At 35.3% G+C, this 15,529-nt stretch overlaps 1 protein-coding gene across 2 annotated transcripts in view; it reads right to left on the bottom strand.

The window, feature by feature from the left end:
- The window catches only part of PLXDC2 (plexin domain containing 2), a 405,580-nt gene that overhangs the window by 202,384 nt on the left and 187,667 nt on the right, over positions 1 to 15,529 (bottom strand). The window contains exon 3 of one of the 2 annotated variants that reach the window (XM_065900422.1): positions 3,561 to 3,707. The exons of the other annotated variant lie outside the window; for it this stretch is intronic. Coding sequence (XP_065756494.1) covers positions 3,561 to 3,707 — 147 coding nt within the window. The remainder of the gene's footprint in view (positions 1 to 3,560; positions 3,708 to 15,529) is intronic. 2 annotated transcript variants of the gene reach the window in all.

Here is a 15,529-nt window from a genome sequence, read left to right as displayed (position 1 = left end):
CTGCAACCTGATAACTTTGAATAAGGAACAAAAAAACCCAAATAAGTACCAGTATTTGAATGTAAGGGGCTTGGCTCTTTGCTTGTCATATGATAGGGAATCATACAAAATTTTCACTTTTCTTTATCTATGAAGACATGCTCCTTCCTTTAATGTGTCCAACTGTAAAACTAGGTTTTAACATCTGTTTTTACTGCAAATATGATTTAAGAAATGTTATTTAAACTAAAAAGAACAATGGAAAGATTTAAACAAAAAGGACAACGGGGAGATCTGAAGGAACATGTAATCAAATTACCATATACGTGTGTGTGTGTATAATATAAATACTAATCATTTTACTTTACATTATAAAAGGAAAGAGAAATCAGTGTGTTTCGGCATGTGAAAAATGTGAATTAAATGACTAAGTTTTGCTCTGCTCTCACAGTATTATTATCGTGGATGGGAGAAAAGGGAAAAACTCTTACTCTATTTCCACATTCCTCCTTTTCTAGAAAATTAATCTAAGATTCCAAAATACTGTTTGGACCACATTTACAAATGAAGGTGGTGAAGGGGAAAATATTTCTTTAAAAAATTATGTTTCCAGGTCAGACACTCCCATATCTTCCTCTGACCCATTCAGCTGGGAAAGGGGAGGGAAACTGTATCTTCCGGAAATCCAATCTTCAGCTTTCTCACTTCCTTTCCTGTTTGCCCAGGTCTGGGTTGTTAACCGACTGCCCCCTGAGTCTTATCCTAGGCTATATCTTTCTATTCTCTTTTTTGTCTAATTTGTTGACAGAAAGGATGCCCTTGGGTATGCAAATTACATCAGTTGGTGGTAAGATTTAAGAAACCCCCCTCTTCCCTTCGGGCTTAAAGTTAAATCCTGTTTCCAGCCAAACTACCAGAGATTTTGATGATTATGATTTCAGGGAACCTAATCAGTGAAGTGAATCATTGTTTCCCGTTTGCCATTATCCCTTGTGGTTAAGCCTCTCAGTAGTTATCACAGTGGGGAGGGTAGCTGTGGCTGGGTGCCTATGCTGTGTGTGTGGAGAGGGCCAGGAGGAAGAGGGTGTATATGGGCATCGTTGAGCCCCTGGCCATAACAATACCTTAACACTACAATTCTGTCATCACCTCTAAAACCTGGTTCTACTCCAAGGGTGGCATAATAGAAATGGAGCCAAGAGAACAAGGCAGGATTGGAAAGACGGGGAGGCCAATGGAAGAAATATTAAAAAATGGATCACTCTCTACAATTTGGAAATCTTCAAACTAATATTCAACAATCATACTTATGAAAGAATGTACAAAATTTTTATAAAATATTCTACTAAGTAAATTTATAAATTCCAAGGTATAAAACTCCTTAAATGAAGGAGTCCAAGTGGCAAATTTTTCCAAAAATAAGTAACTAAGTAATATTATCAATTCTATTGTTGTAAATGGAAATTGTGTACCTGTGAGCGCCTGTGTGTGTGTATGTATGTTCTGTTGGTGATGATAGAGAAAGTGGGTACAGGACCAATTTCTAACACTAAGAAATACTTGACAATGGCTTAGATTCTCATGGAAAACCAGTGCAGAGTAGCTAAAATCAGTGATATATATTTTAAAATCAATGCATGGAGCACCAGATAAGTTACAAGCTCAAGTCTTTCCATTTGTGTTTAAGCCAACCTTTGGTGTTGAAAGCAACAAACAGTGTCGCTCTCAAAATCACAATTATAAAAAAATGGATCTTTATATCATCATAATATTTCTTGAGACTATCAGAGAGCTGTTACAAGGCAGCCAAGCAAACCCTATTCCAAAGAGAAACCAACCTTCTTTGAGGAAAGGCAGGACACGTGAACTGCCTCCCCTCTGGGAGAGCACAAGAGCAAGTGTAAGAAGAAATCAGCTAATATTTTAACTGACGAACTTCTTTCTCTGCTTACAGATATCACCCACAGTGGCCGACACCAGAACTGGGCCACTTCATGGAATCTCAATGTGGATACACAAACGTTCAAACTCTTACAAAGTATATTTTACACTATTAGGGACTGCAATACAGTGGGAAGATTGTCAAATGCAATACATTCCTGAAAAAACATGGTCCTAATCTAATCTTTCTCATTTTCTCTTCTTTTGAAGATCTGTTCTAAGCCAGACAGTGAAGCATTTCTGAATCTGTCATCTTCTCTGAGACTGCTTGAATATGGAAAAGAAAAGGGATGATGGAATTCATCAAGGGGAGGTGGCTGCTTCGTTTGCTTCTCAGCCTCAATGAATCATCACGGTGAATTATAATTAATTTCCATTTTAACTGTTAGAAGTCAATCTCCTGACATAGGGACATCTACATATATTACAATGAAGGCTGTTGGCCAGAATTTTTGATATTTTAAATTTATCAAATCAACGCCTCTTTAAATCAGATTGGCCATTACTCTATTAGTTCTATCTTTGTATCAATAATGGCAATAGCCCTTGAAATGTTAAAGTTATTTTGTTTTCTCTTTATGTCATGATAAACTGAACAAGACATGGCTTCACTGATAGTAAGATCACCACTATAATCCATGGCAACAAAACCAAATAACTTTTAAAATGTTAAATCAGGCATCATCTTTGATAAAGTGATTATCAAAGAACATTCTGTGAACCAAGTGTGATAACTTTTACACATGTATTTTGAATGGGGAATTGACTGCCTAGGTTAACACCTGAGTCACAGAACTTACTAGCAGGAGACCCTTAGGCTGATTTTTCCAAGATTAAGTTCTCTTATCTTCAATACCTAGGTGGTTATAATATTTAAATCATAGAATTGTTGTGAAGATTGAAAAAGCTAATCCATGAAAGCATTCAACCTGACACACAGAACACGGTATCAGTGACCATGTAAGCTAAGTGAGGTTTGTATTCATATCTCCTGTCATCCCCCCTATATAGATTCAGAAACTGTGCCTCAGAATAGTTAAATTGTTTGTTTAAGGAACCACCACAGGTAAATGATTTAAGCTCAGACTTAAAATATGTTTGGCGTCTTCTAGATTTAATTATTTTCTTTATATTAAATTTATTCACATAATTATTTTCTTTTATATTAAATTTCTTCACATAAATCCATAATTTGGTCTACACGTGTTATCTGAATTGTGAATGTTTCTGGTTCAATCTTTTTCAGACCAACGGTAATAAACTCATGTAGAATGGAAGATAGCAAATTAATATAATTTTTTAAAAATGTTCTCTAAATGCATGGATTACATGCATGTTCTCTAATTACATGAAAACTGAAAGTCATCCAAGATAAATCACAACTTTAAATTGAATATGCAACTCATCGTACTTACTGGAGAAATTAATGGTTAATTAATTAATTAATGGTTAAATTAATGGTGGCTTCTCAAAATAATTCTTTATCATTTTCTATAACATCTTACATGAATTATTAATCTAAACTGCAATTGCAGAACTAATATACTTGAAAAGTGATCACAACAATGTTAATACGTCAATTAAAGCAAATTTTTTTTTACAGAAGAAGAAAAAGAAACTCAAAATGTCAAAGCACTTACTGCAGCTTGTCGATGAGTATTGGACAGTATTCCATGAATCTTCACTTTGTCCTTTTCCATTTGGTCTATGTTCACCCACAAATCCCGGCTGGCAGAATCAGATGGACCATATATCCGAGATATATAGTAATTATGATCTGTGTCCTCCTATAAAAATAAAGAATAATGCACATCAAGGACACGGACAGTACAGATGGACCTTGAGGGTGTTGTGCTAAGTAAAATAAGTCAGAGAAAGATAAATACCGAGTGACATCCCTTATGTGTGGAATCTAAAAAAGCCAAACTCATGGAAACAGATTAGAATGGTGGTGACCAGGGGCTGGAAGGGGGTGAAATGGGGAGATGTTGGTCAAAAGGTACACACTTCCAGTTATAAGATGATTAAGTTCTGGGGAATCTAAGGTTAAGATTATAGATCTTAAATGTTCTCACCACAAAAATGAAATGATAATAATGTGACATGATGGAGATGTTAACTGATGCTATGGTGGCTAGCTTTTACCGTATATAAGTGTATCAAATCAACGTGTTGTACTCCTTAAACTTACACAATGTTACATATCAATTATATCTCAGTAAAGGTAGGAAAAAAAGAGAAGCATTCATTTTTTTCAGTGACTACTCAGTATTAGCTAAATTTGCCTAAAGCATTCTAATTTCTATTTTAGAAGGTAAAAAAGTATATTTTACTTTTGACTATGGCTTCTTGAAATTTCTCCATTTTATCAGTTTATTTTGCTTTTTCCCTAGAGTTGTGTAAATATTTTCTTTTACCCTAAAAATGAGAGTGTGTCAGAATTGTGGCAAGCAAAGATAGAGGTAATCATACATGGTTCTTGTTATAAGCTTTGTGTTGATACTGACTGCTATTTAAAATGATACCTCTAAGATGAATCTACTTGTAGCATTTTTTTTCTTTTTCAGGTGAATTCAGAGTGCAACATTTAATGGATGTTTTTTCACGAGTTACATTTTTGTAATACCTTTAATCGTCCTAGGATCAAAAAATGTTTTTTCTTCCTTCTGACCCCCTTTTTACGTGAAGCATTTAAATCATTATATATCAAACTTATATAATTTAGAGTTACACAGAGTTTCATTAAAAAGAAGAAAAAAGCCCTCAAACGAAAAACAAGAACAAAGGTGTTCCTAAAATTCATAAAAGAACAAACAAACAAAATGACTATTGAAATTAGAAGTGTTAGTATTCTTCAAAATAGCCAAATGAGTTAAATAACCTCTAAAGAAAGTGAATTAGATTTAAAAAATATAAAAGTAATAAGCCTCTTTAAAATAAACTGTTATACAGACAAAACTTAAAGGCAAATGAACAATCTGTGTACAATAGTCTTTTCTAAAACAGTAATGTTAGGGCTCTCTCTGATTGCTGCTGCCCAAACAAAAAATGTCACTTTTGGAACTAGTATTTTCTGAAAGCCTGAACTGTAATTACTATTGAGTGACAACAAATTCAAACTTCTCCTTTTAAACTAGGGTTATATTAGGCGCTGCTTTCATTTAATGGTCCTAGAAATTTGAGTTAATACATCTTTCCCCTATAATTTGGGTTGTTAAATTCTACTTTTATTTAAATTCTCATTATTGATATCAACATGGTACCTGTCACAAAACCTTTATTTTTCAGGTTTCTCACTCAATGAAGAGATTTAAATGTTTTAAATGTTTTAAAAAGCAATTTTGCTGAGGATCACCTAGAAAAATCACATGATTCTTCACTAATTTGAATCACAATTGGTTTTTTTTGTTGTTTGTTTTATCATGAAATGTAAATGTGCTTATCAGTTTGAGAAGTCACTAAACAGAATGCATTTAAAAATATTCAGGTATATGTAAGATTAATGTTTAGTGAACAGAGGGTCTATGATTTGAATAATAAATTTTTGGATGGAATTTCATCTAATGCATTTATTACTTAAGTGCTAATTAAATAAAATATAATTATTCTTGAAATCCAGTCAAAATAAGAATACCATGTACCTTTTCACAAGTCATCATATACATATATATTATATATATATAATATATATATATACACATACATACACATAAGACTACATGAAGGAAAGGAATATTCTAAGCAATATTCTAAATAGATTTTGCTTCATGAATAAAAGAAAAAATATGACTCCAAATGTACATCTTGAGAAAAGATGTTGATTAAATGTTAACAGTAAATTAAAAAAAAAAAAAATCCTATATCTCCAATTAAACCCTAGGTATCATGTACAAATTACAAGTATACCCACGATGAAAGAAAAGAAAGTTCTGCAGAGAAAAAAGAAAAAAGGAGATACAAAAAAAGGAGTAGGAATAAGATTCTATGAAACTCAACAGAGCTTCTATCCTAATGATTTTCCAGACCTCCCTTCCAGAACGTAACGACACTGATTGCTTGGGTTCTAGGAGAGTAACAAGCATTGTGGTTGTGCCTTCAACTCCTTCTCATTGTCTGGTGCTTTGCCATTGGAAGCTTTCAGTGGTAAGTACCCTCCTTGACACTGGGCACAAGCCATTCTACAGGTGTCACTCCACTGGCAACAATGGTTGGTGGGCATGATGAGCACATAACCTAAGAAGGACCAAATAGTGAGACATCTTGGAGATTAGGTAGAGAGGAGATAATTTCCCTGATTCTGATTGCTGAGATGTGTAAATATGAGACTTGGAACTACTGCCACCATTTGCTACCAAGAGGGAATCCTGCCTGAAGATAAAGCAAACATAGATAAGGACAGAACCATATGCAATGCAAAGAAAAAGCCACATCCCTGACCAAGTATATCTAAGTGCACCAACTCCTGGGCTTGTTCAACCACTTAGATGAACCATTAAATCTCTTCTATTGTTAAAACACCTTGAGTTGAGTTATTATCAACCAAAAGAACCCTAACTGACAAACAAGTTTCCTTAACTTGCACGAAAAGAGACTTCAGCAGTATTGAATAAGACAACCTTATCCGCAGATTTATAGATCTAGATAACAAACATCTCCCATTCCCATCTGGTAGTCTAGCAAATTACACAGAAGGAATGAAAACTTGTATTTAACCCTCCAGAAATCATCAAGTCTGAATAACAAACAACAATGATTCATTTGATTTTTCAGTGAATGGTACAAAAGGGTGGTTTTGAAGAAAATGTTCAATGAGTTTAAATTAAATCTTTTTTCCCTATTGCTAGTATTTTTATAAAGAGTTCAGCAACACTGAGGTCAGAGATGTAATCTTGAGATGAATTATGTAATAGATTTTATGATGCTGCCAAATTCTTATACAATTGCCAGATAGATATTTTCTTTAATATCACAAACTTTCAGTATAGAGCTCAGTATAATTGTTGCAATCAACATATCTAAAATGACTTTGGTATTTCCTTTAACCCCTAAATCCCTGTAATTAATCAAGACACAGTCTTGAAGTTAACATAAAGAATAAGAGTATTGTTATGCTAAACAATGGATTCGCTGCAAAAATATACATTTTTTATCAGTAATCAGTAATTACAATTACTGATATGGCTATGTGAACATACACCTTCATTTTCAGTTAAATCAGAGCTTCTCAAAACAACATAAAATCTTTGAAAATACTGACAGTTAAAGCTTTTTGACTTCTTGGTGTTTGACTTCTATAGCCCAAGCTTGCCAAGTTGTCATGGCAACTTTTATTCAAAGAGGAAGACAATTTATTATTTACCTAGGAATTTAAAGACAAAAGTTGTTAAATTCCTGGGAGAGGTGTTTGGCTCAGTTATTCAGGAAAGCCATAAAATAGATGTCTCAAAAATATGACATCTTAGCACTATTAAATTATTCAAACCATATCTTGTCCTTTATAGGAGTAATGGTTCTTAAAGCTTTGCCAAAAGCCACTTCAGGCATAAAGATTTTCCTATTCTGCTCAGAAGCAAACTCTTCTTTCTTTTTTTTTTTCTTGCAAACTATTTATAACATCATAAAAAATAAAACAAAACACTGTGATATGCCTACTTGCCAATTCATTTAGGAAACCAACTGTTACTGAAAGTAGATGGCACAATAGGTAGCTATAAATCCCATAAATCCATGCTTTTCAAACATGTCTGGAAATGTACAGCTGTAAACAGAGGACATACACCAAAAACACAGAGAAAAAGTCTTTGTAACTGTAGCCTAACCATTCTGCAACAATCAGTTTACACAATTTCTAACCCAAAGGTTGTCTTTTCTTCTATCATGGGTGTTAAGTTGATTTTATGTAGAATAATTCTTATGGATGCCTCACATAGCCTATGTAGTAATAGCATTTGAACTCTAAATTCATTTCATTAAGAATTTTTTTAAAAAAATCAAGAATATATTGTATGAACATCACTGTGTTAGTCATTTGAAATATATGGATATATAAAACATAGTCAAAGCTCTCAGGTAAAGTTATTTAGCATTTAATCAATGCTTACCTTTCAAAGATAGTTTTATAATAAATAAATATTATAATTTGAATGGTTCTTGCCAGGTATTAATATACATAATATAATGTAATGTAATGTAACCAAATATGTCACATTCTTATATAAATGATTTCACAAGGGCCATATAGTACAATTAAAGGTAAAGCTATTTAAAAATATTACTTGTATATATAAAACTACTCAAAAACAAAGAGTTAAAAAATAGTGATCTAAAAAAATCATGTTGATATAAGAAACCAAAGGACACGATCAAATAACAAAAGGAGAAAAAGAGTGAGCTGGCAATACTTTTCTCAACTGCATTAGAAGGAGGTGACCTACAGGGAATGTGGAAGATAGGTCATATGAGTGTCTCTGTTAATAAAAAGCCAGTGAGAGTATTTAGCTTTCTTTCACTGGGTTACGGAAAAATGAAATTCGACCAACATATTTAAGCACATTTGAAAAGCATATGAACAGAATATAAAGGATTATTAAATTAGTCCCACACAATTTCAGAACGATAGGAGCAATTACATATTATCTTCAAATAGCCTTCAATATACATCAGCAAGTACTACAGCAATACCCTCTTCAGACACTCGGAACAATTACATGGGATATTTATTGTTACGGTGTCAGAAGAATTAAAATCAATTCCTCTATCTCCTGTTGATTATATCAGATTACTGCACCAATTCTCATTATGCATATCTTTTACGTATCTTCAGTTTCTCACAGATGCCTCTGCTATTTCTTTAAGGAGTTTTACCTACTTGATCTATCTGCAGCATGGTCTATCCCCCTAGCAATATCTTGTCCATGACTCTTTGGTAGGTATTATTTATTTTTTAATTTTTTTTTTGCGGTACGCGGGCCTCTCACTGTTGTGGCCTCTCCCATTGTGAAGCACAGGCTCCGGATACGCAGCCTCAGCGGCCATGGCTCACAGGCCTAGCCGCTCCGCGGCATGTGGGATCTTCCCGTGTCCCCTGCATCGGCAGGCGGACTCTCAACCACTGCGCCACCAGGGAAGCCCGGTATTATTTATTTTATCAGTTCTTCACAAGAATTTAGTTAAGTGACACCCAAGAATGTAGGGGTGTGTGTGTGTGTGTGTGTGTGTGTGTGTGTGTGTGTGTGTGTGAGTGTGTGGGTGAATTTATCATGAGGTCAGATTACTATGTGACATATAAAATATGGGATTCCAGCAATATTTCCATCATAAAACAGTTTTCATTTTCCCAGTAACTGTTTCTCTTAGATGAGATCATCTCTCATGCTATGCAGAGAGAGGTAAATTGTATGGCCAAGGAAGCATAACACGTTTATGATCTTTCAAAATAATGACAAAATCAAAGCTCTATAATTCAATTAAGTGATTGCCTACATCTCCAGGCATTTTGGAATGTGTTGGTATGTGTCTGTGTTGATTCATTTATTAAATGAAACAAATAGTATTTTCTACCTGGATATATTTTATCCAGTATACTTTAATTTGCTCCTGGTAGAAACTTTTAACCTTTTCAAGAATAAACCTGCGAGAGTATTTCCAGTTTTAGAGTGGTGAAAAAGCACAGGCCAGAGAGAGAATCTGGGCAGTTTTGAGTGAATTAACATCTCAATTTATCTTTTACAAATACAAGCAAGTGATGGCCAATCATACAGTGGTTGCTAAAGAGGTGCACTGCCAACTTACAAGGGATCTCTGAAGGCTCCAAAAACCTAGGGAAAAAATGCATGCATGAAAAAAGTTTAAAAATATGTATGAAATTTCTATTAAAAAGCTCAAAATTAGCATTACAATAACATAGCTCAAAGGATATTTGGGTTGAAGTACAGCTTCTGCCTCTAAATAGTCACTGTACATTTTGGACTTTATATAAGGAATTCAACTAGGTGTCTCTTAAAATTCCTTTCAGCTAAGGTTCTGAGATTCTAAAGCCACAGGCGAATGGGAAGAGACTGCTGGGGTGAGTGAGTCAGAAGACTTTGCATTATTTAAGTGATACCCACCAAAAGAAATATAAGCGTGCAGTTTGAAGAACCAACACAGGTAGCCAGTTATAGTGACCGTATAGCATAGTACCATTTCAATAGGTACTTAATCATCCTTGTTGGTAAGTTGTAGATTGGCCCCAAGACTGGAGGCAAATTAACACACCTGTTGCAGGGAGTGTACGAATCCCTGGGAACACTATGCGTTATCTGTGCAAACTAAAAAAATCACAGGTCTTGTATTTGTGTGCATTATTTTTCAAATGTACAATATGTTGTGATGCATAAAATGTGTGATCATTTTACAGTTACTGAATTTCTCTATAATTCTTGGTGTATTTTTCCAATCAGCTAGAAAGAAACAACAATGGTGTGAGGGACCACAAAACATTCTGATAATCAAAAAAGACAATCATAATTTATACGGACATTTCTATTTTAGATGTAGCATTCATGATGGGGCAGGAACTCGGACACTATAAACATACTGTCTTAGTCTGCTCAGGCTGCCATAACAAAAGACCAGAGACTGAGTGGCTTAAAAAACAAAAATTTATTTCTCACAGTCTGGGAAGCCTAAGATCAAGGTTCTGGCAGATTTGGTTTCTGTGAAAGCTCTCTTCCTGGCTTGTAGATGGTGTCCTCAAAGGGCCAAGAGAAAGTTCTTTAGTGTCTTCCCCTCCTCTTATAAGGATACCAATCCCATAGGGCCCCACCCTTACAACCTCATTAAATCTTAATTACCTCCTAAAGGCCCTATCTCCAAATATAACCACATGGGGGTTAGGGCTTCAACATATGGATTTAGGGAAGACAGAATTCAGTCCATACCACATACAGATAGTTCCTTTTTTAAGTTTGGATTTGTAAGAAAGCCCTAGATTTATTGCCTTTGAAAATTCATGTCATTCTCTAGTGCTAATCAAAATTGCCATTCAAGCTTTCTAATATAGGAGGGCTTTTTGAAAATCCATACAGTTCTATATCTTGGCCTATCTCTTAGAAAAAAAATTGAGATATTTATAATTTTACAAGAATTACGGAAAATTTTACGTTGGAGCAACTTCTAAAAATTATAACTCAGTTGACAATTTTCACACAACCAACATTTGTGGAAAAGTTGGGTAATTTCCCCCTATGAACTGGTCAATCTCATTTCAAAGGTAACTGTTACGGTTCCCACAAACACGGGGCTTGACACAGCCACCCCTTCCATTTCGTCACGTGCCACACCAGCCCTACTAGCTCTCCTGGTGTCGCACGAGTACGCTATGTGCCCTGACACCATTCTGTTCACCTGCTCTTTTATGCACCTGGAATGATCCTCCCCTATTCTGTCATGCTTTATTTCTTAGTCTGCTTTAATTTCCTTTGTAACTTTTATCACTGGACTTCAAAAAAAATTATTGCCTCCCCCTGCTCCCCGTTTAAAATATCTCTCCCTCTATTGGGTTCACTGCTGTATTCTAGATAGTAAACATTGGTACGTGATAGATACTTAATATATAGATTTGTAAGTTTTAGACCTTCTTTATATTTTTCAAGCTATTTATTACTTCGGCTTTATTACCTCCTAGAAAAGATGTTACAGTGGTAGATTCTTCTTAACAGCAAGGAAGAAGTAAAAACTCACACACAAACCAATCCAATTTATTTATAAATAGATTTTATTCACTATTCAGTTTATTATTCTTGAAATTTCCATGCCCTATTACAAAACCCCTCATGCCACCTCTATCAGTGGTTATTGCTGGGAAACAAACAACTCCCAAACTTGGTGGCCTGAAACAACCATTCATTTGTTTAGGACCGGGTGCAGCTGGGCATTGCTTCTGTCCTACATGGTGTCAGTTGGGATCACTGATGGTTTGTGGCCACTTCTCATGTCGGCTGGGGACTGGCTGGTTCCACATGGACTTGACCACATGTTTAGGGTCTCTCTCTCTCTCATTGTGACATCTCATTCCCAAGGAGACCAGACTGGGCTTATTCCCAAGCTGATAGAATCCAAGCAAGTAAGAGCGGAAGCTGCAAGTGTCTGGAGGCGTTGCTTAGAAGGTGCTTAATGTGACTTCCATCCCATCATTTGATCAGAACAAGTTACAAAGCATGTCCTGGGTTCAAGAGGTGAGAAGATAGATCCTACCTCTTTATGGGATAAACTGTAGGAATTTGGGGCCATTTTTAACCCATCATGCCATGCAAATTTTCTACGGCTGAGTGGTTGAGCTGTTTTGCTAAGTATAAATAAACAGTTACTTTGATCCCTCTAGGAGATACTGTATCATTTCCACTTCAGTTGAGAGACCATTTTGACAATACCTGTGGGTAGATTCAATTAAAAAAAAAATCTGTAGTTGCTTTCATTTAGCATAGAGGTACTTTTAACAATGTACAGCTTCCCATTGTTTTCTAAATAAGAATTTTAAAAGCCCATTTCAAATGATAAATTCTTCCAGGACCACATATTAGAAGAAGGAAAATCTTGTTGCCAACTCACTTAACTTTAGGTAGCTGATGTACAGGTCAAACAAGGGCAGAACAAAGGGAGAGAGGCTGCAATAGTTTCATGAGCCATTAAAAATAAAGAAGCAAAAAGAAAAGCACTATGTGTTGAAGTTTTGTTGTAAAGTTACTAATTCTAGATTCAAACAAATATTTTCATAATATGGTTTTGCTGACTTTGAAGAAAGATTCCCTCTCAGATCTATAAAGCTGGTATTTATATCTTGCAATAAAATTACAAGATAGCTTAGGAGAGATTTTATTTCAGTGCAGTCTGAGAAGCATGCTTTCCGTTTTTGCTTCTGTCCTACAAAATCACACAAGGGAAAATCAATGTTATGAGCTTCTCATTTTCCTAAGAACTAGCTGGAAAGTGTAAGAAAAATGCCTGGAGGTCAAATATTCAAGTGAACGTAGTCTAATGTAGGAAGATGCTATAAAACAGCCTATTTATTTACAACCATTTCTTTCAGATGTCACTCACACAAGCTAACAAGTATTTATGATGCACTGATTATGTATGTGGAGGTCTCCAGCTGATGGCTGTGAAGGGCAAAAGATGTTTATGATATAGTCCTTGCTCTCCAGAAACCTGCAACAGAGTGACATAGTGCAGGTACTCAAATCTCTCTACTCCAGACCAGCATAAGATAAAGGCTGTACTAATGGCAGCTTCAGTTTTATAAGCCTCCTCAGGAGGAAAAAGTCTCATTCAGTTTTAGTGATAAAATATAGGGCTCACAGAAGTCACGATATTTAATCCGGGACCTTGAGGAATGAATTGAGAGGGCGATTTTGCTCAGAGGACTGGTCTGAACCCAGAGGAAGGAGCAGAAAAATACTAATAAGATTACAGAAAATAACTAGAACAACAGACACATATAGGGGAGTAACGTGAAGTGAGTGCAGTTAGATATGTAGAATGTTGATTGCACAAACCTTTGAACATCAATCTGGAAAGTCTGAATTTGATTCTGTGTAAAATGAGAGCCTTGGAAGTAATGGATTATGTGTAGACTTAGACGGAACAATCTAGAAAATAGGATGGACTGGAGAAGGGGGTGATTAGAACCATACACTGGTTTGGAAGCTATAATAAGAACAAAGAGTAAAAGAATAAAAATTAATTAACTAATTATTATTTTAAAAAGAATAAAAGAATCAAGAACAAAATCCTAACAGCTTAACCAGGTTACTAAGAGGGAAAACAAAAGGGAAGATGCTGTTGTGAGAAAGACTGAAGAATCCAAAAGACTTGCTTGCCAGTATTTAAGAGGGAGAAGAACACTCAAAAATGACCCTGCAGCATTTAATCAGGATAACTGGACAGCCTGGATGGTTGAAAGTAGCTATGCCAGTTAACATTTTAAAGTGGAACTTAGCATATCTACATGTCATTATAAATGCTAACAAACAAATATAGGAAAATAAGTATCACTGGTTTCCAGATACAGTGCATACCAATGGTCACAGAACAAGGCCTTAGGAGTAACCAGATGTTAATTGAGAAGCCCTCCCATATTCAAGTAACACCTGTATTTCTATCTTTCTCTCACTGAGTACTCGAATAAGCACTCAATGGAGGACAATGCCATGAGCTAATGAATGCCCTTGAACTGTAGCAGTGGTTCCCAAACTCGTCTGCACATTAGAATCAATTGGAGATCTTTTATAAATTTCACAGCCCAGATCATACTCCAGACCAGTTAAATCAGAATCCGGGCTGGGTGCAGTGTGATCCCAACGTGCAGACACATCTGGGAAACATCACCTATTAGCTGAAATTTCCAATTTGTAACTGAACATGTTCTATATCTATATGATCATGCCAAAACCAAGACTTTAGAAATATATAAAAAAATTCGACTTATTCTTAGAGAGTTTACCAAAATTTAAGAATTTCACTTTTTAAAACATTGAGCTTAGTACTTTCCAAAACACACACAGTAAGGTTTACATTCCAGAGAACTGCAGGAATAATAAATAGCCTTTCATCTGTTCTGGAAATGATGATCCTTAAAGTTCCAGTGTTGACGATCGCAATACAGAAGGCTTGAGTCCAGATTTCTATTCCTTAATGGATATGCGATCTGGAGAATTTCTGAATGTTTCATAGGTTGCATCTGTACATGTCCCAAATAGTATAAATTTGGAATCCTCATATCATGGTTTTGGATGCACTCATTTGACATACAATTTTATGTGTCATCGTCCCCCTCCCCCTGCCCCCCCCACCTGGTTTGAAACAAGTATAAAGATAAAGCAGCTTCAAAAATGCTTTGAAACAAGTATAAAGATAAAGCAGCTTCAAAAATGCAATGAACGTGCTGCATCAATCACTTTGAGATATCAACACAGTTTTAAAGATCATTAGTCGGTCTGCAAGCATAATCATCAGGCTTTGCATAAACACGCAGTGCAGGTAATGAAGCAGTGGTAAACTGAACGTGACTATACCAACCACAGTACTAACTGTCAGTAGCACGCGGTGGAAAGAGGTTAGATTTAGCTATGGAAGTTTAACATTATGCATTTTTAAGCATTATACCTGATCCACACAAAAAACACAAATTGAGCCATTTTCCTGAAATGATACACTTTACTTAATTTTTTCTTTTCTTTGACAAGATCAGACACGTGACTGAAGCGACCAGTTCTCTCTCGTCTTTGGCATTTGAGGGCCTTGGGTGGACACTCACAGAGAAGGAGCCTTCTTCTGTTCCTAGGTGCTTGCCTCAAATATCAACCAGCTGCCTTTTTAGATTAAATATCTTTCCCTTTGATATTAGGACATTAAAAACATTTATTCAGGAGACTTTTGTTTTAAAAAGTATATAGTAAACAAAACTGACACAGTTCCTGCATTTATGTTGTTTACAGTCTAGTGGGAGACACAGGCATTAAGTGATTGTATTAATAACAAACCCTAGGGCCACTTGATTTACTTTTGTATCTCAAATGAAAAGTTAAAAAGAAACCAGGACAGGAACTCTTACTTGAATGTTCTTACATTA

The sequence above is a fragment of the Phocoena phocoena genome, chromosome 2, assembly GCF_963924675.1.
Source record: "Phocoena phocoena chromosome 2, mPhoPho1.1, whole genome shotgun sequence".
Taxonomy (NCBI): Eukaryota; Metazoa; Chordata; class Mammalia; order Artiodactyla; family Phocoenidae; genus Phocoena; species Phocoena phocoena.
This window is presented reverse-complemented; position numbering and strand designations above follow the sequence as displayed.